Source organism: Sycon ciliatum, chromosome 5 (assembly GCF_964019385.1).
Source record: "Sycon ciliatum chromosome 5, ocSycCili1.1, whole genome shotgun sequence".
NCBI classification, from domain to species: Eukaryota; Metazoa; Porifera; class Calcarea; order Leucosolenida; family Sycettidae; genus Sycon; species Sycon ciliatum.
Window position 1 is genome coordinate 30,187,361 of NC_088647.1, and position 24,318 is coordinate 30,211,678.

A 24,318-nucleotide genomic window follows, 5' to 3' on the forward strand; every position below is an offset into this window, starting at 1 on the left:
ATTACATGTTATACAGTACTCGGAAATTTACTTCTGCTGACATGCACCGCACAACAAGACCAATGTTACAAGACGGTGCAAGTACAGTTAAACATGTGTTTTGAGGCCACCCGTCTTATGAGACCGGCGGTCAATTCAGGAGCCAGGCCATGTTGCAACATACAACCATTCGAACATGTGCGTTTTGAGACCACCTGCCGTTGCTTCGTAGGTATCCTGTTCACCAGAGATGGGCCAGTTGCCAAGCACAGATTGTTACAATAGGGAATTTTTCAGCATGCAATTGCACCAGCTGTGAAAATAATTGCTTTGAACAGAAGGAAATGGCACATAATGAACTGCATTGTACTTCAAGAACAAAGAGGTAAAGAGTAGGCAAAACCTGATAACCTAAATTAGCGGTCCAATTCCTATTGAAGCCACACACACCGTTGGTTGCAATGTGCGTGTGTGTTTACGCACTCTTGTTGTTCGCGCAGCTTATGTACAGGATGCGTGACGTCCAGGAGCAAATGTTATTCTAGTGGTATGTGCTCGTCAGGAAGACCTCTCCTGGTACAGTGCCGGCCAGAGAAATCCAACCTCGTGAATAAAACAGCACCGGGCGCTATGCAGCCCCAGCACTATAATTATATGTATATGCTCTCGAACGCGGCGCTATTTTATTCATCAGGTTGGATTTCTCTGGCCAGCACTGTACTTGCATGGCTCACATACACACCGCCAGTACTTGCATGACTCGCTTTCGCACAGGGGATCGGGAGTGAGGTCATGCGTGCATTAGCGAGTGATAACGTCCAGATGGCCATTGTCGAATCTAAGCACGGCCACAGACACTCAACACTAGGCGGTGAGGTCCAGAGTACCAGTAGCTGTTAGATATCACCGTCGCTATCCGAGTCGGACGACATCGGCGGTACTATTTGATGAAACGAGACCGGATTGGAGCTGCTGAAATGACTGCCACGGTGAGTGCCATTGTTGCTACGCGTCGGGTCGATTAGCAGCTTCTTGGAGCCGCCACCGTTGAAGCGATCGCGCCACACGTTCCGGCGTTTCATCATCTGATAGTGGCGTACCACCGCTCCGCTGAGCAGGCCCCCGAAGGACATGGCCAGCACGACCAGGAAGATCACCACCGCCCGGTTTCCCAGGATCTTCACGTACTCTGCAGGTCGAGTGACAACAACGCACATGGGGACACAAAGAGAGAAAACACTGCATTGGGAAGATCCCACACAAACATGTGTAAACGTGTGTGGGTTACGGGTCGGGTGGGTGTGCTGCGGTCACGTGACTGGCAAGTGAAATTCCCTCATATGTAATTTACACCGTTAGAGCCGGTCAGGGCAATTCGAGCGAGTCCTCAATGCAGCTGAGTGTGCAGAGCGGCAAACACTAACACAGGAGATCAGCAGTTATTCAGTGTCCTGTAAGTCCAAGTTTAGCAAACCAGTTGATCATTAGACAGCACGCAGGCTGATGATCAACTACAATGCAGTGTGGCGTGGAACTTGGACTTACAGCACACACAGCCCCTCATCTCCTGTATGTGCATACTTCGGTGAAGTCATAGTCAACATGACATTGTACGATGCCCTGCCTCTCCAATCACATGGCTGGCTGCTGAAAGCGGTGCTGCATTACTATGATCCAATAGGGCGGGTTTCACTGGCCAAGAATGTTGTAAAACAAAACAAAACAAATTCGACGGGTTCGCGTACCGGGCAGGTCAAGAACAAGGAGTCGTACAACTCCCTGGTCAAGAACCACCTTTCCGCTGCCCGATCAGGTGTCAGATGCGGCTCCTAAACGGAATGAATGAATGATGAATGATGTGATACTGGAAAATCTCTCACCTGCAGTGGCGTTAAGGGACTGGGCATTTGTCGTCGTCACTGTACACAATGGCAACCAAGCAGACACAAACACCGAGAGAGAGACACACCAGCTACAGTTATACAATCATGTAGAAAGAAGGTGACAGGGGCAATAAGTCATTTCGTCAGGATCCCTTCCTTGCCCCCTATCTCATTCGCCTCCCTGGCCTGGCCTTTCGAATGGGGAAAAAAGAAAAAAAATCAGGTTCTACCGAGATTTGAACTCGGATCGCTGGATTCAGAGTCCAGAGTGCTAACCATTACACCATAGAACCCTGTACGATGCCATTCCCTCAGATATTGAAATTGGGTAAAATGAGAAAGCGTCCAAATTACCAGACTGCAGCACATGCACTAGATCACATCCCGGCAGCGGGATTACACTAAAACCTGCCAAGGCGACCACACACCCGCGACCACATGTCCCGAGGACCACTGAATCCAGGTCCGGCAGGAATATCATTTCCAGTCAAATAACCCTGGATAAGAAGTCCATCTGTAAACAGCAACTGCTTTTTTCTCTTCCTTTTTTGAAGGACCCGTGAGAGATCGGCTTGGGCAGGTTCCACTGTATCAGCAAGCTCCCAGGGTAGAGTTGTTGCATGCCTGTATCTGTATTTCACTCTCAGTACTATGCTTGCCCTGACCCCCCCCCCCCCTGACCCCCCCCCCCCTGACCCCCCCTGACCCCCCCTGACCCCCCCCCCCCCCATCTGTATTTCACTCTCAGTACTATGCTTGCCCTGACCCCCCCCCCCCCCTGACCCCCCCCCCCCCCCTGACCCCCCCTGACCCCCCCTGACCCCCCCCCCCCATCTGTATTTCACTCTCAGTACTATGCTTGCCCTGACCCAACTTCAATACAGTGAAACCTGGCTAAGACGACCGCTCAAGGGACCTTCAAAGTGTGGTCTCTGTTACCAGGTGGTCTCCTTATCCAGGGTCATTTGACTGGAAATGGCATCCTTGGTCCTGGAGTCGCAGTGGTCTTCTTAGACAGGTGGTCGCCTTATCCAGGTGGTCGCCTTGACAGGTTTAGTGGAATCTGAAAAGATAAGCAGGGTTCTATGGTGTAATGGTTAGCACTCTGGACTCTGAATCCAGCGATCCGAGTTCAAATCTCGGTAGAACCTGACTTTTTTTGTCCCGTGATTCTGCAATACCCCTGAAACCATGGTCATTGAACCTCAGTTCTATAACTTATTAATTTTATTTTATTTTTTGACCTGAGCATTTTTGTCCATAATTTTCGAATTATAGTGTCCGGCCAATGAGAATTTGATCAGAACCTCTACTATAAGCGGACTTTCGTCTCACTATTCGAACTCTCATCGAGTCAGCCCTCGCCTTGTAAGCACGCCCTATTTGATCAAAGCATGGGTCGAACTGTCACGTGCTCTCCAAATGCTACAGTCATGGCACCGTGACGCACCATACCCACAGAGAAGTGCCACATTTTTGTTAGCAGATCAATGCAGTCCAAGTCCACCGCAAAGTACTTGTACTCTTATCTTGGAGGCAGCTGGGCGGTGATATTTCTGGGCTGAACTGGCCATCAAGTTTTCTCGGTCGCGGGCCACCAGCACTCCAAAAGAAGTTAGAGAGCACACTTTTCTCCAGACATTCACCGACAAAACTTCGTGTCCATCTAGAAAATGCTGTATAAGAACCCTTAAAATTTGTCCCATTAGGCCTGCCACTTCAAGTCTGACCAATGTATGTATGTATGTATAACTCATAATCACAAGGTGATCGTAGAGGCATTAATCAGCGAGAGAATTGTGAATGATGTCTCTGAATCCAACTCTATCGTGTGACCAATATCTACCAAATATATTTCAACAATGTGTCAACGGTACCTGCAATGTTCTGAGTGGCAATTTCTTGAGGCCTTTCCTTAGCCGGTGGCCGAACATCAGGTTTCGGAGGAGTTGCGGCAGCTGGCTGTGTCTTAGGTACAGCTGATGCCGGGGCTGGCGGGTTCACCTCGGGCTGTGGAAGAGCTGCCGCTGGTGGTCTTCGTGCAATGGTTGCAGGAGCTGGCGGATTTACCTCAGGCTGCGGAGAAGCCGCTACAGGTGGCTGTGTCTTGGGTGCAGTGGGTGCAGTGGGTACAGGCGTTGGAGGCTCTGGCTGTGGAGGAACTGCTGCCGGTGGTGGTGTGCTGGGTTCAGCAGCAGCTGCAGGAGCTGGCGGGTCGGTCTTGGGTTGTGGAGGAACCGTTGAAGGTGCGGCTGTAACAGGCATCACCACCGGAGCTGCAGGCGGCTGGTGCCGGGTTGGAGGTACGTGTGCTTCAGTCTCGGGTGGACCAGGCGTCACAACTTTAGGATGCGTTCTAGCTGGTTGTGCTATGGTAGTGGCCCGGTGCTCGGTTGGCGGAGTCGTCTTTGCAACTTCCATGACTGTTTCCGGCATGGAGCTGGTCTCTACGATCGCCACAGCGGCATCAGTACTCTCCGTTCGAGGACTGCCAGACAACTGTAATCGTGGCATTGTGCTATAGTCTAGGGCATCCAAACGGCCGGAGCAGCTCTTCGGCAAGCGGTCCACCGAGTCGGCACGCGCGTAGAACATCAGATAGAAGTTGCACATCTCCGCGTCGCGGGTCATCCTGCAGCGAAAAAGGGTATGTGGCAAAGTACAGGACGTACAGTGGCTAAATTTTGTGTTCCCATGTTCCCAAGACATTGACGGGGATCCAAAATTTGACTTTGATGCTTGCAAGATTGTGCGTTAGGCCGGCGGACATACACCAGCTAGTGTGCATACTGTAAGTCTAAAGCCCATTTCGGCCGCATCAAATTTCGGCCTCCCAGGGCTAAAACCCATTTCGGCCCATTCAAATTTGGGCCTCCCAGGGCTAAAACCCATTTCGGCCTATTCAATTTTCGGCCTCCCAGGGCTAACACCCATTTCGGCCGCATCAAATTTCGGCCTCCCAGGGCTAAAACCCATTTCGGCCGCATCAAATTTCGGCCTCCCAGGGCTAAAACCCATTTCGACCTATTCAAATTTCGGCCTCCCAGGGCTAAAACCCATTTCGGCCGCATCAAATTTTGGCCTCCCAGGGCTAAAACCCATTTCGGCCGCATCAAATTTCGGCCTCCCAGGGCTAAAACCCATTTCGGCCTCCCAGGGCTAAGGCCACACCGTTTTTTATCTATGTTTCGCGTCCCCGCGCGCATGTATTTCACAGCCGGAGTTCAAAAAAAAACGGAAAATTTTTTTTTTTTCGGAAAATGCAATACAAATTTAATGCAAACCCAGAAAACCGGAAAATTTAACTCAGCTCACACACATGTACATGACATGTGTGTGCAATAAGCTGGGCCGCAAGTCACAAAATCATCATGCTAAAACCCATTTCGGCCGCATCAAATTTTCGGCCTGTACTGCTGCCGCCTGTATACACTGTCACATTGAACCGTGCAAAACAAAATTTCAGCCGGAACAGATTTTCGGCCAAACATGACCAGGCCGAAAATAGCTGAAAATTAATATGCGCCAAATATTTGCTGACCTACACTGAGTATGCAACAGTTGACTGCAAATGTGCTTGGTCATATCCGCTTCCACCAGCAACTGGTACATGCCTGGGTTCTATGGTGTAATGGTTAGCACTCTGGACTCTGAATCCAGCGATCCGAGTTCAAATCTCGGTAGAACCTGACTTTTTTCTCCGTTTCCCCAGGAAAACTAAAATTGCCCAGTACGAGAATGGAATATTGAGGAGTGAAAACGCAACAACGCTTTGTCTTTTCTTCTCACGAGGTTTTTACGGTGCGTGCGACTATTTCTTCTATTTTGCTTTGGAGAGAAAGTGATAAGGAATGCCACAAACGCATGGTAGCCACAGCAGTCTGATTTTTATTCACTTTTCCATTGGATGCTCTAAAAAAAAAGAAAAAAGAAGAAGAAGAAGAAGAAGAAGAAGAAGAAGAAGAAGAAGAAGAAGATTCGCGGTCCGCGTGACACTCAGCTGGAGACCGAATTTTCCGCCTCCGCTGGGACGCCACCACCCTCAAAGATCAAGGCGCAGATGCAGCTCCTAAAGCGGTGGGAGGTGAGTAGATGAGACCCACCACCAAAGCGGTCAAAGACCGAAAATCCCATTCGCTGCATCCATCAAAAGAGTGAGGGATAAAACTCTTAACAAGAGGGCCGGAGGGGTGAATTAAAAAGAGCAAACTTGACAAACGGTCAGGATTCGCAAGCCTGTTGATCTGCAGACTGGTCAGAGCAGTGCTTTCCAACTCGGTGGAGGGTGTCACCTGTCAAGCAGCAGTGCTTGTCCTCCATCCCGCACATCCTAACCTAAATTGTATAGCCGATGGTAACGCGGATCTGTGAACTTTACTTGACTTTACACCTTAATAACCTACGAGCTTAGAAGTTGCGACTTCGGCGGTATTAGTCATGCTTTTAAATAACCTAGCTTTTTTTCAACATCTTTGCATATAGCAGAAGCCGAGCACCACCCTGTATGAAGAAGACATGGTGGTGGTGGTGTGTGTGTGTAGAAGGGGGCTCGGATGCACATGCAAACCATCGATAACTCCACCAAGCATCAGTCAACAAAGCCTATAATGTTTGCCGAGCCTAATAGAGAACGTGACGGTTCGTATAAAAGCATGTTAACTCACCCTATTGCCAAATCTGCTGTCTCGTCGCTGGTGTTGTACCTGCACCTTGCAGCCTACGAGGGAAAACAAACGGTAGTTGTAATATTACGACTACAAGTAAAGAAGGACCGTGCGTTGCAGTCTAGCAGGTTAAGATATGCCATGCAGCAAGCAACCGCTACGAGCACGGCAAGTCAGCAAGAGAACACATCACTGTGACTTGTACATGCTCATGTACAATCGCACTACGCGTCATCCAACCCAAAAGAGAACAGTTCCTGCTACATCACTGTACTGTAAAAGCAGAAATTTTCGGTGGTGTAATATTTTCGGTATTCTCCAAAATCGGCGGTTCGGTGGAGGGAAATTTTCCATAAAACCCGTTTTCCAGGGAAGTGTACATGACGCACCGAAATTGATACTATATACATAGGCCTTATGCACATTGTACAGATGCACGAAATCCCGTATAATCTTGTAGAATCCCGTAGACCCGGTTGGGTGTTGAATGTGCAGGACCCTATTGTGTTTACTGCTATTTCCACTATGAAATGGGCCATGAAGGCATTTCATACGAAATCTTTTTCCGGCAGAGATCTAGCTAGTCGTTAGTTCAATCCCAAAGTGAAGAAGGCTTGAAAAGTGATCGTTTGCCATGAATTGTGAGGCTAAATGGGTCAAACGCGCATGTATAGCACACAATGAACACCCAACCGGGTATGTACACACCTACGGCCATAGTACAGAACTTCGTACATCTGTACAATGTGCATAAGGACTATTGTATACAGTATCAATTTCGGTGCGTTTTATTTTCGGTAAAAATTGTCGGCAACGAAATAACCGAAAATAAAACGCCACCAAAATTTCTGCTTTTGCAGTATTTGTACATGTGAAGTCCAGCAGCATTTGCACCACTTCCAGCACATCAAGGGATGTGCAAGTTAGGGGCACAAAATACGCACTTTAGGTCGGTTTATATACCACCTAACAGTCAATCTGCGGACAGAACTGTTTCGTCCTTTGTGGACTCATCAGCGCAGCACAGAGGAAATGAGGCCACCTAACAGCCATAGCTATCACAGCACTGAGACTACGGTAGAGATCTCGAGCTCGCGGCCCGGTTGATGGCTTGCTGACTCCGCATCACCCCTACGGTACAGATATGGCTACAAACTACACTGTCTACAGTCAAGACAGCAGCACTGCACGCATGCAGCATGGACACAGTGCTGGTAGATATCACGTGACTCACAATGACATCACCGGACTGGACTACGGTATATACCACAGATGTATCATGTACGGGATAGAAGGCACTACACTGTCTACAGTCAACACAGCACTACGCCCATGGACACAGTGCTGCTGGTAGATATACTCACAATGACATCGCCGGGCTGGACCACCACAGATGTATCCTGTACGGGATAGAAGGCCTGCACGGCAAGATAGAACACACAGTGAACAAAACACTGGTCAGATTGTTAGCCATGCCCACAACATGTCTTGCCCGGAAACTCAATGCTACATGCTCAAAACAACCTTGAGATCATGTGTTTGATGCAACACAATGTCCCTCATGGATTGCGCAATAATGCGAGCACTGCGTTTGCGCTCAAAGTCCGCTGAGGAAATTCGGCGGATAACGGCTGCTGACAGATCTATAGGGAAGCGCACAAACGCTTAGCCTCAGTGCCTCACCGGGTGCTCAGCTAGTACCCCTACCAGTGCACTTCTGACGAAATGCTCTGCACTGCAGACATCATGCATGATGTCATCATGATGTCATCAGTCTTACCTGCGGCTGCCGTGGATCACGGGTGCCCAGCAGCGACCAGCTGCCCGTCCGGTCTACTTTGAATGCTGAGACTTGCTGTCCTGTACACACGTACACACATACATACATACACACATATAGGCCCACACATACACACACGCCACGTGACACACAGACACCACACAACACACAGCCCGTACACCTCAGACCTGCCCATTGCGGAAGCAATGATAGCGAACAGCTATGTTAGACATAGCAACTTGTGCTGGGATTGCACCATTCAACAGCTTGCAAGGCTGATGAATTGACCGCCACTATTAATTTTTTAGCCTGGTATCCACCACACAGCAGATAGAAGTGACTTTTCTGGCCAGTAAATCCCTATTTTTCATTTTTCCATTTTTCATTTTCTTTCTTTTTCGACACACACACACACACACCACACCACATCACATACTCTGGCAGCCACTGGCTGTTGGTAACCACCTAGTAGAATGAAAGAAGAGTTAGAAGAATGAGAAAGAGAAGAAAGACGTGTGCGACCATAATCGTCTGGAATTGAACCCGCAACCTCTCGCTTGGAAACCGACTGCACCATACGGGACACGCACACATACACACAGATGCGAATAATACAAAAACAAATCGCCAACATAATGAGCACAGCAACACATCAGCAGCAGCAGCAGCAGCAGCAGCAGTGCCAACAAGTCACTGGGGCATCTCCATCGACCTGGAATACTGGCTTCGATGGTGCTACAGGCCACCAGAGTAGGGGGGGGGGGGGGGGGGGGAGCTTGTAACATTTGTGAGGAATTAACCCATGGCAGATTGAAACCAGTATATGTCACGTGGTGTGTCAGGGTGCTTGAGGTAGGTGAGTGGAGGGGGGGGGGGTGATGGGACTGGCACAGTACTTACCTTGACTATGGGGGGGGGGGGGGCACAGTGCTTACCTTGACTATGGGGGGGGGGGGGGGGGCACAGTGCTTGCCATGACTATTGGGGGGGGGGGGGGGGAGGAGACACAGTGCTTACCTTGACTATGGGGGGGGGGGGGGGCACAGTTTCTTACCATGACTATGGGCATGCACACGGAAGGCAATCGGATGCAGCGGCACATCTCCCGTATACCTGCAGGATATATCCCGGTTGTACTCTGCACAAACACAGCGAACACTGGCAATCACTGAACATGTCCGGGTGACCGCAGCAAGTTCTAACCGGGATACGTAATGATGTTTCTAACGCAGCCGCGATGAACTGACCTTGCTACTGCATGTGCACATCTGCGGCACAGCCGTGGCTTGTCAATAAAGTGGTTCAGTCATAGCTTTGTTATGTGACTACATTCGTGTAGAAAGTACAGTCAGACCGTGCGCTACCGTAATCTCGCGTAGAAAAGCAGGTGCTTGCGGCCGTATAACCCGATATCAGTGCTAGGATTCTATTCAAGTCAGGCTTCTATTCAAACCACGTATCTCTATGTATGTCAATTGTCAACACTAAACCAGGCTTATGTGCTGACAGTGTATCTTATAAATCAGGCTTCTATTCAAAACAGGCTTCTATACAAGACAGGCTTTTATACAAGACACTACAGTAGTTTATCTGGATCCCTCGCCATCCGGAAGAAAATCGTTGGTTACAGATTAACAGCATATGTCATGCATACATACAGTATGTGTGTTCAATTATCCGGTTCCCTCGCCTATCCGGATATTTTCGTGGGAAATGGACGTGTGCGGTTAAGCGACGTCTGACTGTATACATGGTACAGGCGGACAATGGAAGCGGCGGCACAGGCGACATCGTGCTTAGCTAGCTAGCAGTGTTACCTGACTGTCCAGCTGGGATATCACCGGTGTTCGACACCAGCAAGTAGATAGAGGAGAGATACTGCGGCCTGCACAACATAGAAGCAAAGCACATTCTCACGGCCATCAACTGTTGTGCACAGGTACAGTGAGCCTTGCAAATAGCGACCCTCGATTGTGCATGAGAAAAGCGTCGTTGCTCGTGAAGTTCACAGTGTGCAGTCAAATGGTCACTACGTGTCGGTATTCGAGAGTTGTTGTTATGCCCGGGGTCGTTATTCACGCGGTTGACTGTGCCGTATCTTCCGGATAAGCCGCATCCCCATTGCTTTTGCCACGAAATACAGACATCTATCCTATTTATCACCGTCAATTTGATCATCGGAGAATACGCCGCACCCCCCCCCCCCCTTTACTTTGGCGTGAATTTGAGTGTTGAAAGTGCGGCTTATACAAGCGCGTGCCCCGTATGGGTTCCTGGGTGCCCGGAACTCCCCCCCCCCCCCTTTTCCGCTGAAAATGTAGGATTTTGCTTCACTCAAATTTGTTGGAAATTTTCCCGGGGAGGCACCCCGGAGCCCCCCCCCCTTGAAGGGCACCGGCGCACGCACCTGTTATACTCCGGAAAATACGATACAAGCCAGACTTCGTTACATGTTGTAGAATATACTCGAAGTAACATGTAGAGCAGCACATCGCTCTCCCACAAACCGACCACACAAGCGGAATATCGTCCAAATCTTTCAATAAATTGTCCGCATAGGGGAAATGTACAGTTGTTAATGCATGCCTGTGCCGGGGAACAGACTTACCTCTGGCGCGTCAAGTGCACAGCCACTCCACTGTCATCACCAGCACCAGCCACTGTATAGACAAACAGAGACGGTTCAAACACCACCAGCATCAGTACAACTCTACACACAATCTTGTAGTGCCGCTGACAGTAGATTCTGTGTGTTCACTCTACACACAATATTGTAGTGCCGCTGACAGTAGATTCTGTGTGTTCACTCTACAGTAAAACCTGGTTTAAGCGACCACCCCACGGTGCAAGCAAAAGCGGTCGTTAAAGCCAGGTGGTCTTTAGAACCAGGTCCCACAGTGTCTGTGTAGAACTGTCGGTGCATGGAAAAACTGCGTTAAGAGCAGGTGGTCGCTAAACCCAGAGGTCGCTTACACCAGGTTTTACTGTACACTCAATTCGTGAACAATACTGTCTAGTTTGTTACATTGCTGTAAACCGTGAAATTATTGCGATGGTCTAATTTCTGCGAAATTCGCGACCGCGTGGAAATCGCGAAATTTAGACAGCGCGAAAAGGAGATCCATGAAAGGGTTAGCAAGAACGCCACAGGTTTAGCAAGAATGCCATTCTGCAATCGCAAAATTGAAACCTCGCAAACCTGTCCGGATTCTGAAAACGCGAACTAAAAACGCGGCGAAAGTTTCACTCTTTACAGTACTCTAAGTCAAAAACTATTCGGCGCATATTTATTCTCGGCTATTTTCGGCCTCATCCTATTTGGCCGAAAATTTGTTGCAGCCGAAATTTCGTTTTGCAAGGTTCAGTGTGACAGCGTATACAGGCAGCAGCAGTACAGGCCGAACATTTGTTGCAGCCGAAATGTGTTTTAGCCCTGGGAGGCCTGAATTTGAATGGGCCGAAAATTTGTGGACTTACAGTATTATAATGACATGACGGAAACCAGGGACTACCCTCAAAGAGACGAACAAGAAGACTGACAAAAGGACTATCGACTACAAAATCGCTCATGCTCATATCACACGTGCACGCAACTAGACAAAGACTGTTCGGGGAATGCCATCATACAGGAAAACAACACATCATTATACAACACACACGTGATGTCGCAGAAGTAACAGCTACCACCTGCAGTGCCGCACACCCTAAAACGCCATCAGTTCCGTGCCTGTGGCCAAGTTAAGTGGTAATACACTTTCTTATCTTCGAGCACATCATAACATCACATCAGTTCACGTGGGGCACACCGTCGATGTTGCAGAAACATCCAGCTGCGGCTGCAACTTGAGATTATTGCTGCCTTGACTGACCAATCTTGCGTGAACACGCATGTGTATTCATATATAGAGGTTGCATCATAGTAGACAAATGATGTGGAGATCTTGCTTCAGCCCTCCTTACAGTCGAACATGTGTGTGTCAACAAGAGCCAGACATTGCAAGCTTGCACGGTGCCAACACGCGCCAGGCACAAACTCATGGTGGTGAGTGGCCATGAGAGACGACAGTGCAGTGTTGTTGGACACCAGTTGCAGCCCAGAGGGCATGACGGGCCAGATACTATTTTTTTCTCTCACTGCGAAGAGCTGAAATGCTTGCAGCGAACGAGTCCTTGTCGCACAGCAGTTTAAAAGGCTACACAATTGGAGTACTACAGTAGTGCCCCACCGAATGATTAGTACTTCACATATTACACCTGGCGAGGTGGAGCCGCAGTTGCACATTAAAAAAATCAAAAAATCAGGTTCTACCGAGATTTGAACTCGGATCGCTGGATTCAGAGTCCAGAGTGCTAACCATTACACCATAGAACCATACATGTTCAGAATTTACGGATAACGATCTCTACAGCACACACAGACCGAAGCAGCACGCACCGCTACATAATCGAGCCCAGCGGGTAGCGGCTTTGATAGAGAATCAAAACTACACAATCTCTCTTGCGTACAAGGCTATGCCCTACATGGGTATTGAGCACTCTTCGGACAGTGAAGCAAACCACTTGACTACGAGAATCAAAACTATAAAGTAGGGAAAGAAAAGATTAAGATCGTGACGTACGTGGTACTGAGTCTGCGTTGCTATAGTGAACCCGTAGGACAAGATGGCGGGATGCGGTTGAGGGACCCACAGGCAAGCCAACACCTGCATGGAGATAGAAAGGCGCACATCCACCCGGCAAGAAAACACCGTAAAACAAATTAAATCAGAGCACACCTGAACTCGGCAGAGGTCAAGCACCGTAGCTGCTGGAGTGCGCAGAAGAGTATGATCAAGCATATGAGCACTGCATACTAGTGGAAGTGCCCTACCCTTACCCTGTCTTGCTATCTGGGAAATCCCCCCCCCCCCCCCCCCCACACACACCAAGTCCTTCTAGCTAACATGTAAGACCCAGAGATGCGCCGCACATGCGCAACTTGGTCCGGTTTCCATGGTTTCCAAGTCGCAAGCCGGGTGGCATATACAAGACGCGGATGAGGTAATGGTCGGTAGCACCATGGAAATTGAGGGAATGTCGGTAGCACCATAGCGTGCCATGATGCATGCTTACCTTGTGGAAGGTGGATGGTCGGCGCACCAGCTCCCCAGCTGAACATGACGCGGCGACCGGACGTGCACACATGCGTGCAGTCGTGCCTGCCGATAGAGAAGCACAGCGTACACGGAGTTCACTTCAGAGTCGGTCTAACTCTGGTGTAAGCGACCTCTGGTGTAAGCGACCTCTGGGTTTAGCGACCTCTGGGTTTAGCGACCTCTGGGTTTAGCGACCTCTGGGTTTAGCGACCTCTGGGTTTAGCGACCACCTGCTTTTATTAAGGACCGTTTTCTCCACGCACGGACAGTTCTACACATCAACTGCACCGGATACAGCGACCACCTGCCTTGCGCGACCAGCGACCGACTTTTAGTGTACCAAGTGCCATATTGGACCTGCACACAGCGACCAAAACTAACTTACCAAAAAGTGCCATCTTGGCTGTCAGGTTTGGCGGCAACAGGGTTGAAGTGCGCTCTGAAGCATGTGCATGCAGTCAACAGAAGTGACAAGTCGGACAGTGCAGGATGCGCTGCATGCACTTGAGTGAGGTGGGCTTTGCCTACCGTGACGAAAGTATTCTATGCTCCACACCTGTCAATATGAGAACATGGAAGTACAATCATGCACATGTATGCACACAATCCCTTACGCCACGAATGTATGGGACCTGGTTCTAAAGACCAAAGTATCCAAGATTCCACGAACAGCATTCTTATACTAACTGTTAGTAAACTCGTCAGCTCAGCTCGTCCTCCTAATTGCGATATTAAAATTGTTGTCTCCTCACAGAATATTGTTAGTACAGTGGAACTTGTCTAACACGACCGCTCAAGGGACCTTCAAAATGTGGTCTCTGTCATCAGGTGGTCGCCTTATCCAGGGTCAATTGACTGGAAATAGCACCCCTTAGTCCTGGTTACAGTGGGCTTCTAGGACAGGTGGTCGCCTTATCCGAGTGGTCGCCTTGACAGGTTTTACTGTACTTCGAAGTAGACTTAAATGTGTTTTCTTCTGCTAAAGTGCTCTGGCCCCCAGAGGCAGAAATTTGTGGACTCACAGTTAGGCCTTGGCGGATAATGCCGGCAGAAAAATTGGCAGAATTCAGTACTTTTCTGGTAAGTTTCATGCATGTTTGGTATGTGGATACTTGAAAGAAATGGAGCAGAATTCGAGGAAATGCCTGCCATAAGGTTTGTATGGTTCTGCCAATTTCACTGCTTTTCGAGCAGAATATGCCACCTTTTCGAGCATTATCCGCCATGGGCTACTCACAGTACATGGACCCCATACATTCGGACCTGGGAACACCAATTAGAAGCTTCACTGAAGCTATGTGACAGCTCGTGAGGAACGTCTCATCACAACACTGAATCACTTCAGCTCAGCGATCACCAGGCATAACCATCAACAAGAACTGAATAGGTATGCGTGCACGGCACAGCTTCCGTTTCACCGTGCAGCACGACCCCCTGCTGCGTGCGTGCATGCTCACGGAAAGCTCCCGGGCTTACCAGACTCCCATGACAAACGGCTCATTGCATGCGAACACCAGCATGTGGTCCACGGCTTGCCTTGCGCCGACCAGATCAAATCCAACTGTGATCACACAGAGCAGGCAGCCAACACCCAGTAATGTTTACATATGCCCAACACCCAGCAATGTTCACTGGGGCATCACACACGGTACAGTCACTACGGTATTGACCGTACCACTATTTGCCCCAAGTACCCCGTGAATCAATAAAATGCACTGATTTGGGCTCTAAATTTCCAATTTTTTTCGGCTCAGCCATCCCTTCCCCATGAGCAAATTGTACTTCACCGTACCACATTAAAATACCTTCCCACGCCCCTGGTTTACATATGTCCAACACAAGATTAGTGTACAGCTCCCTCCAAAGACGTTTAAAGACCAAATTAAATTCCGGGCTATCGGCAATTTGCCTAGCCTTCCTATATAGGTGATATCAATTATGCGCGAAATTGTTTACAGGATCGACGGACTGCCTATGATGTGAAAGTGAGGACGAATGCACTGGTAGTAGTAGACATACAGATAGTATACTAGTACATGCAGCTTGATGCCGCACATGGGACTAAGTATGGCTTGGCTCATTATGCTGGACGTTATCGGCCCTGCAGTACACGTACTGATTTGTTTTGACTTACCTATGTAGGAGTCGGAGGCTGGTAGCTCTATGGACTGGCAAACAGAGTCATCATCCTGAACACGGAAAACCAAGCAACAACCTTTAAATAAAATACAATGTGCAGACCCGCCAAGTAAAGGCTTGTCCTGGTGACCAGGACAATAGGAAGCGGTTTCTTATCGGTCCGGCCATGCCATTGCCCTTTCATACGTGTACGATATTAGAGGTACGATATTAGAGGTACATTTATTGTACAGTTTCTACATGTATAGTAAAACCTGGTTTAAGTGACCACCCTCAGTGACGGTGCAAGCAAAAGCGGTCGTTAAAGCCAGGTGGTCTTTAGAACCAGGTCCCACAGTGTCTGTGTAGAACTGTCGGTGCATGGAAAAACGGTCGTTAAGAGCAGGTGGTCGCTAAACCCAGAGGTCGCTTACGCCAGCTTTTACTGTAACCTCCTCAGCAGTAACTGCGGCATGCGTTGGGCAGACAACAAGTTGGTCCGCTGATGACCGGACCGACCTCACGTACTAGTCAGTTCCGGCGGGCCTGCACAATGCTGTGCATGTGACACAGCGCATGACTAGATACTGTGTATGAAGTACCTCGCTTAATATCCGGAAGAAAATCGCTGGTCACCGATTTACAGCATATCGGTCATGCATGCATACATACAGTACGTGTGTTCGATTATCCGGTTCCCTCGCCTGTCCGGATATTTTGTGGAAAACGGATGCGTGCGGTTAAGCGAGGTCTGACTGTATGTCACTCGGACGGCTTCACTATTCCAATTTCGGGCACAGAGAACTGGGACAGTGAGTTCAGGATTCGGAAGGTGGTACCGTCTTCCTATCACACCCTGGTTTCTCATCATTGTGTTGCTTTTGCCCGTAAAAGAGGCTGTTCTACCTACCGTTACCATGGTTACGGCTATGTGCATATTTACAGGTTTTTACGGCATCAGTCATGGCTCATGTGCTAGAATCATCATTGTGCAAGCCATTCGGACCACCGGCTCTGCGTATGCAGTCAGGCTCTCTGCTCGGTGGTAACCAAATACTAGGTCGCATGCACTGTCTAGCACTGAGCTACTGTGCGGTGACCGCGAGACCGGGGCACACATATCCGTGTTTCTTTCTCAACTTGCTGTATACAGTACCGTCTGGTGTCGGAGAACTTGCAGCTTAGCCCGTTCCTATCTTTCAAGTATAAATACATGTGTATACAGGTTTCCTGTACCTGGCAAAATTCTAGCCTGTTTGTTCTCCAATGCCTGGCAATACTCATCATCATGGAGCTTGTTTCAGGCTTGCAAATCAAGAATCAATGGCAAGATGGACAGGTAAATCGTGTTCCTGCCTCAGAGGCGTTTTCATACCCTCCCGCTCCCTCAGGGTCTCTTCCCTATGCATTGGACCTTCTTCAGATACCAGGCTAAGTACCACTACATTGTCATACGTGTATGTAGCTGTTCCCCCGACTGCCCACCAATGGACTCCAGTACAGTCAGACCTCGCTTATCCGGTCCTCTTTTTTTCGGATCCCTCGCCATCCGGAAGAAAATTGCTGGTTACCGATCACGGGTGTTTCGCAGTGGCCACTCGTCAAGATGGCGGCAAATCCGAGAGTACAAAAATTTCGACTCTGGCTATGTGCGCGGCGGATGCGAATCTCGCACGTGCATGCAAAATCTAGCCTTCTGGAGATCTGGGTAGAGCAAGTGTGTTGGAACGACGACCTTTTCCGAGAGAGAATGTGGCTCTTTTCATCCCAACATTTTACTCGCCACGCTCTCCCTCCCAGCTTATTGGTACGAGTATCTGCTACCGAGTAGAAGTCTCCATCTTCACAGCAGGCCAGGCAAAATCGCAACGTTGAAATACTTTGCTCACTTGGTTTTTTGGTCCTTTGAGGTGTTGATGTGGTTGGTGTGTACAACTCGAAGTGACAAACTTGAGACCCCCGCGCCACAAAAAACTAAGGCGCGCCACAAAGTTTCGTTTGGCTGTTCAATGAAAGGACGTATGGAAGCAGGGATAAAAACTATCGTGGCTGCCGGCAAAACTCCTAGTAATGTAATAAACGGGGATGTGACTTTGGTAATTCCAAGGAGAATGTACGCACGGCCATTCCACAACGAAGATCCGAACGCGTACGCATTTTGCGTACGGGGACGACTGGCCAGAGTTCATGCACTGCAACCACTGCAACCACCCGTGCGATGTGCAGCATATGTTACGCATACAACATAACCGGACCTCGCGATCCGCATACCGGTGCATGATTTTGTGTACAAACTGGTTAAAATGTGTACAAAAAGCTTCATCGTATCTGGTTGCATGTGGCTTGCAGAAGCTAGAATCAGGGGAGTTGTACAAGCAAATGAGGTCCTTGACCTGCTGGGTGCATGCGGACAGCACCCAGTTGCATGCACTTATCATTTTCTCGCTTGTTTTACATACTGTGCACGCTAGTTGTACTGCATAGCAGCTGTCTACATGTATGTACAATGTCACTGCTTTTGACATGCCACATGCATAATTATACAGTATGTGTGTTCAGTTACAGCATACATGATTCATCCAACATAACTGGTGTTCGGTTATCCGGTTCCCTCGCCTATCCGGATATTTTTTTGTGGAAAACAGATGTGTGCGGTTAAGCGAGGTCTGACTGTACTGTCGGTCGCCGAAACACTGGGGGTTAGCCTTGTAGCCGACATGTCATGTACACCGTTCTTATTCTCATGTACAGTCAACTTCGCTAATAACGACTGCGGATATAACGACAATTCGCGAATAACGACATAATTTTCATGCCCAGAGCAAAGTCCCATCCAACTGTGACACATATAATGAGACTTCGGGGATAATGACACTTCGTGAATAAGGACACTTTTCTGATGCCCCGCCGAGAGTCGTTATAAGCGAAGTTGACTGTACCACAGTCTACAGTACTGTCGATCGCCGAAGAACTGGGCGGGGAGGGGGGTCAGCCTCCTAGCCTAGACTGCTCCTATTTTCATGCATTACAGTCTATGCACAGTTGAGTCACCGTGTATACATTGGCATGCTGTGCTTGGTAAAGGGTCTAGCCTGGTCATTCTTCGGCGCTTCGTTCTTCGGCGCCCGACAGTACTGTACAAATTGGGCCTCAACAAATGTGGATCACAGGGTTTTCAGATTGGAGGTAAGGCTCGGTCGGTGGCAGGTGTTGAGTAAAACTTGTTGGCATCATGCCGACATACAGAAAAACATCAGAAATAATGCGAAAACTAGTTAGCGAAAACAAAATAGAAGTAATTTCATGATCGCCCTGCACATTTTTTGTTTCTCTACATTATTTTCACATGTTTTGCAATATTAAAAGCCGTTTCACATGTCGATTCAGCTCGTCCTTTTGTTCCCACTGATTTAGAAATAATGAATTTACTCATAACACAAAACCAGAAATACATGAACCCCTAGCCCCTAGCCCTGTGCAACACTACATGACTAGTATGTGTTGACTGCTGTTGTCCATCGCGTGCCTTGCTTCGTAAAATAAAAACACACGCACTGAGTAGTTTGCTCTGGCCCTTTTGGGGCATCAGGATCTAGGAAGCGGCTTACTTTCATGGGTCTAATGTGGGGCATTTGCAGATGAAGTGTAGTTTCCGCCGCAGTGCCCCACAAGCTGTCACCGTCCCAGCTAGCGTCGGTGAGGCGCAGAACAGTACAGCAGAAGCATATCGTCAGTGCCACGCACAGAAACCGGCTTCTCATCGTGTCGCTCAGGCCAGGCGATATGGTCACCGATGCGTGAAGTAGCGACGTTGCTTCACCGGCTTCGAATACCAGTACAGTCGAGCTACCTAATCACTCCACTGGACCCAGTGAAAAATGGTCCCGATATAAATGACAACCTCCTAAGTGTATATCGGAAGCAGCCGATAACAGTTAGCTCCGGTACGACTGGTGTGACACTACCTCGTACACGCAGAGCGCAGGTCGACCAAATAATTGCAAACTGCACGAAGCAAACCTGCTCATCCTACCTCATCTGCTACACTACACCAGAAAGCGCAGCAGCAGTCGGGTCATCCACCTGAAGAAGATCGCAAACCCTCAGATTTTCAATATCCGTCTTCCAGAATGTCCAATAAAAAATTAATAATGTCAACGCACAGGAGTACTCCGACTCCGAGTAGTCTACGAGGTACGAGTTCGACTTCTTCTGCAGATCTGATCACTCTACTTTGTAGCATTGATTCTGTAGAGTGTAGATCTACCGGTAGATCTACACTCTACAGAACATGATTGTAGATCTACATGACATTACAGACTCAGTCTACAAAGACCATGAAGACAAGGTCATCCACCTGGTGTCGAGTGCCCTAGTAGTGGTGACCGGTGTCACACCCTACTCATCTGTAAAACCGGTTTATTCAAACGATAGGACTTGGAAAGAAGGAAGAAGTAGTGCTCAAGAACACCAAAGATACAAGTACAACTAATTTACTTGTACTGGTATTGGTTGGGTCTTTGGACTTGTACTTTATTTTCATTTTCATTTCATCTTCGAGTTTCTTCCCTTGTACTTGTCTATTTTCATCTTCGCATTTCATCTTCGAGTTTCTTCCCTTGTAGTACAAGGGAAGAAACTCGAAGATGAAAATGAAAATGAAAATAAATTCTAGTCCAAAGACCCTACCATACTCGAAGGTTTCACAACACGGGGGGGGGGGGGGGGGCAGTACAGTAGGCATCATCCCCCGCCGCATGTAACAATAACATTCACAGCGCGCTTAGTAACAGGTCATTGTTGTACGGACAGATCTACACTACACTATGTGACACTATTAGTATTGAATACAACTGTAGACAGTGTAGTATCCCTGCTTTACAGTTTACACATGACTAGTACATGTACAAAATGTATTTTGCATGACTCTTTATAATATAATTACTCTTGTTACTACTTTCGGACAAGTCCTACATCATGTACCTCACACATGACTTGATTACATCAGGAGTACCGCACTTCTAGTTCTAGAAGATCATAGATCTTCCATGCATGCTGCTGTCATCACTTCTAGTATCACTTCCTTTTAGTTACTAGTCATGTACAGTCATGTACGTCATGTTGTTCCGGACTATTCCAGACTTTCCACGTCATATGCCCGATGAGTAAGGTTGCTGACTAAATTGCATAATATAGATATCTCACCTTCTAGAATACCTCGCTTAGTCACTATGTTAATGTTACGCAATGCTCACTTCGTCTACGTGTATAGCAATGATGATCTAGATTTACTTCTCCCCTATTCTAGAACTTGTAGAAGGATGATTTCGTAATCACTGGCTTACCAACCTTAGTTCCCTACCTTCGCCTGTTTGCTTTGCAATGTCATTATACTTTGCTCGCCTATAAAAAGCTGCTGTCTTTTCTGCCAACATCAGATTAGATTAGCTCATATCAGAGAAGAGAGTCCCTCCTGGCAGATTGAGCCGGAGCAGTTATATTCCTTTCAGAGTCCCTCCAGGCAGATTGAGCCGGAGCAGTTGTATACATAACTTCAGGCAGATTGAGCCGAAGAACATAATATTAGTCAGTCTTCTTGTGTGTGCCTCCTGATACCACTCGGCTACCTATTACACAACCGCTATACTAGCGGCTGTCTAGACTAGAGCTCGCTGTAGACTGGACTGTAGACTGACTCACTGTAGTGTAGATAGTGACTAGTGTAGAGTGTCTGTGTCTGTGTCTGTCATGACTGAGTCATAGTGACGGCAATGACATGGTGATCAAACACTGACCATGATTGATTGTCGACCATTGACAATGATATTATGTCAATGACAGAACTAAACCACTTTTCTCCGGACGACAAGAGTGAGGATCCTCCAGCTCTGTCGTGGATGATGCGTCGGATCCGGTCTCTCCCTGTCTCTCCCTGTCTCTTTCTCCCCTCTCTCTCTCTCTCTCTCTCTCTCTCTCTCTCTCTCTCTCTCTCTCTCTCTCTCTCTCTCTCTCTCTCTCTCTCTCTCTCTCTCTCTCTCTCTCTCTCTCTCTCTCTCTCTCTCTGTCTCTCTGTCTCTCTGTCTCTCTGTCTCTCTGTCTCTCTGTCTCTCTGTCTCTCTGTCTCTCTGTCTCTCTGTCTCTCTGTCTCTCTGTCTCTCTGTCTCTCTGTCTCTCTCTGTCTGTCTCTCTCTCTGTCTGTCTGTCTCTCTCTCTGTCTGTCTCTCTCTCTGTTTGTCTCTCTCTCTCTGTCTCTCTGTCTCTCTCTGTCTGTCTCTCTCTCTGTCTGTCTCTCTGTCTCTCTCTCTGTCTCTCTCTCTCTCTCTCTCTTTTTCTCTCTCTCTCTCTCTCTCTCTCTCTCTCTCTCTCTCTCTCTCTCTCTCTCTCTCTCTCTCTTTTCTCCCCCCCCCCCCCACACACACACGATGAGCGCCCTGAGAAGCTCCTTCAAACAAGTACAGACTCAGACAGTACTTATCCGTAGTTGTCCATTGTGACATCCAAAGCACGGTATTGCTCTGACAGTGACCTGCTGGTTGGCATCCCTGGTAAACTGAGAACACTACACTACTAAGTAACTTTGTAGTATCGGTACTAGGGACCGGCAGATTCTGCTCGAAAAGGTGGCAGATCTGCTCGAAAAGCAGTGAAATTGGCAAAACCATACAAACCTTCCTTATTGGCCATGGGCCATCGTGGAAATAAAGAATAATAATAATAATAAACCTTATGGCGGGAAATTCCTCGAATTCTGCTCCACTGTTTCTTTATCCACATACCAAACATGCATCAAACTTACCAGAAAAAGTACCGAATTCTGCCAATTTCTGGCGGCAGAATCCTCCGGACCCTCATCGGTACACGCTATGATAACAGTTGCGACAAGGCACTGGGCGCCTTAGCTGGGCTACACTGCCATTGCTCAAGTTCTCCTCGATCATCTCCTACCCGAATTGGGTTCTTCTCTGTTAGGTTTGCTCCATTTTTTGCACACCCGGCTTTCATGGAGTCATACGATGCTCGGACAAGCCACTATCTTGGTCAGTCACCATGATCCCCGTTAGTCCTTGGCGGATAATGCTCGAGAAATTGGCAGATTCTGCTCGAAAAGCAGTGAAGTTGGCAGAACCATACAATTACAAGCCTTACCGCAGGCACTTCCTTGAGATCCGCTCTATTTCATTATGGTTGGTTGGTTTGTTTTTATTTCACTTCGCACATTCATATAATATATAATAATCTTTATTTCAGGATTACCCAAAGGCTAACGCCAAACGGGATGACGACCCAATAAAATGACGGCGAAGGCTTAGCCTAGAAGTGGCTATGGAAGAACATAGTAAAAGCTATGGTTATCGACATACATGTACCAAACATGCATGAAACGTACCAGAAAAAGTACTTCGCTGTCATTTGTCAGTTCTGCCAATTTTTCTGCCGGTATACTGGGGTTTCGGTCTTTGACCACTTGGTGGTGGGTCTGATCTACTCACCTCCCACCGTTTAGGCGCTGCATCTGCGCCTTTGATCCTAGAGGGTGGTGGCGTTCCCATGACGGATGCGGAAAACTGGGTTTCCAGCCGAGTCTCACGCGAACCGTGAAATTTATTTATTTTATTTATACTTGTACAGTCATGTACATATATGCTACTCCCAGTTGATGATGGTTGCCGGTCTATCGCGGTACTTCGAAGTATCAAGGTACATGTACATGTATGTACATGCATTATTGTTAGATTGACAGCATGAAACAAGGTGGATGACACTGTGTTCGGAAACAGTGACCTTACTACTTGAAGTACAACCTTCCGCGGTTGGCAGAGCCCCGATCCCTGCGGACCATTTGAACCATATGGGTGTTGAACCCGGTTCTGACCCTCATTATGCTAGGGGGGTTGGAGATTACTCCTTGCGTCCGTCGTGTATTCTTTGATCGTTCCTGGATGTCGTCCTGGTAGTCATGTAGCTGCTTAAACCTCAACTTCTTTTCTTCCAACTTCTCCCCATGACTTTATCTAATACTAGTTTCGAACTAGTATAGGGCTTGAAAGTGCTACGTCACAGCATAGCAATAATTTCAAAAATTCAAAAATTGGATCCACTTGGATCCAGTTTTTGTATGGATCCAAGCACATTTCAAGCCGTCTTCCTCACAGCAAGGTGATGTAACCAGTGAAACTGACTGATTTGGCTACTGGGGGCGGGGTTACAACTGGTGGCGAAGTAAAAGTCACCCCTGCATACGACATGAGTGGGTTGCTATGCACCCACATACTGAGGCAATAGCAAAGTCACACCTTTGTGGATCCAAAATAGAAATCTGATGTCAACTTAGTACTCCCTGGCCGTTTTTGATGTCATCACTTCCAAGCCCTATTGGGTTATATAATATGCATGTGCATGTACATGTATTGCAGCACCTCTCAGTAACTGTATCACTATCGCCAAGAGAACCAGGGAGTAGTACGTACTAGTAGTACTACTCCCTGAAGAGAACAATAACCAAAAGCAGTTCTTACTGTACTTTAGACATCATGCAAACACACCACTACCTTTAGCCCCCACTTGCCCCTATGAATACATGTACCGTGACTTGCAAGTGTAAAATAAGCTCCCAGGGAGCTTATTTACTTTTCCATGCACACGAGCGTTCCCCTTGCAAGTTACTGTTCATGTACCCTGTCCTCATCAGTCGATCTACAGTGACCCTCCTCCTCTAGCTCTGCGTTGAGTCTTGTTTTATTCAAAGCCCCACATTAGGC

The 24,318-nt window shown here is 48.1% G+C and overlaps 1 protein-coding gene and 4 non-coding genes across 5 annotated transcripts; 2 read left to right on the top strand and 3 right to left on the bottom strand.

Moving 5' to 3' along the window:
* Window positions 1-238: 238 nt before the first annotated feature.
* LOC135818283 (peptidyl-glycine alpha-amidating monooxygenase A-like) lies at window positions 239-19,708 on the bottom strand. The gene is made up of 14 exons (XM_065331635.1): window positions 19,168-19,708; window positions 15,576-15,630; window positions 14,918-15,002; window positions 13,419-13,504; window positions 12,926-13,009; window positions 10,915-10,966; window positions 10,124-10,191; window positions 9,361-9,444; window positions 8,307-8,386; window positions 7,891-7,944; window positions 6,527-6,579; window positions 3,740-4,494; window positions 1,860-1,898; window positions 239-1,168 (listed from the first exon to the last, which is right to left on the bottom strand). The coding sequence occupies exons 1-14, from the start codon at window positions 19,318-19,320 to the stop codon at window positions 876-878; spliced, it is 1,941 nt and encodes a 646-aa protein (XP_065187707.1). The 5' UTR covers window positions 19,321-19,708; the 3' UTR covers window positions 239-875.
* Window positions 2,084-2,155, bottom strand: Trnaq-cug (transfer RNA glutamine (anticodon CUG)). Its single transcript has one exon. It is a non-coding gene; the product is annotated as a tRNA-Gln (tRNA).
* Window positions 2,942-3,013, top strand: Trnaq-cug (transfer RNA glutamine (anticodon CUG)). Its single transcript has one exon. It is a non-coding gene; the product is annotated as a tRNA-Gln (tRNA).
* On the top strand, window positions 5,480-5,551 carry Trnaq-cug (transfer RNA glutamine (anticodon CUG)). Its single transcript has one exon. It is a non-coding gene; the product is annotated as a tRNA-Gln (tRNA).
* On the bottom strand, window positions 12,607-12,678 carry Trnaq-cug (transfer RNA glutamine (anticodon CUG)). Its single transcript has one exon. It is a non-coding gene; the product is annotated as a tRNA-Gln (tRNA).
* Window positions 19,709-24,318: the final 4,610 nt, after the last annotated feature.

Bases quoted from the DNA above. Each gene is read 5' to 3' on its own strand.
- LOC135818283 (XM_065331635.1), bottom strand. From the start codon at position 19,320: ATGAGAAGCCGGTTTCTGTGCGTGGCACTGACGATATGCTTCTGCTGT. The intron at 10,967-12,925 runs GTACGTCACGAT...TTGTCTATACAG, and splicing joins CAACGCAGACTCAGTACCAC to TGGCTGGTGCTGGTGATGAC. The intron at 4,495-6,526 runs GTGAGTTAACAT...TTTTCGCTGCAG, and splicing joins ACAGCAGATTTGGCAATAGG to GATGACCCGCGACGCGGAGA.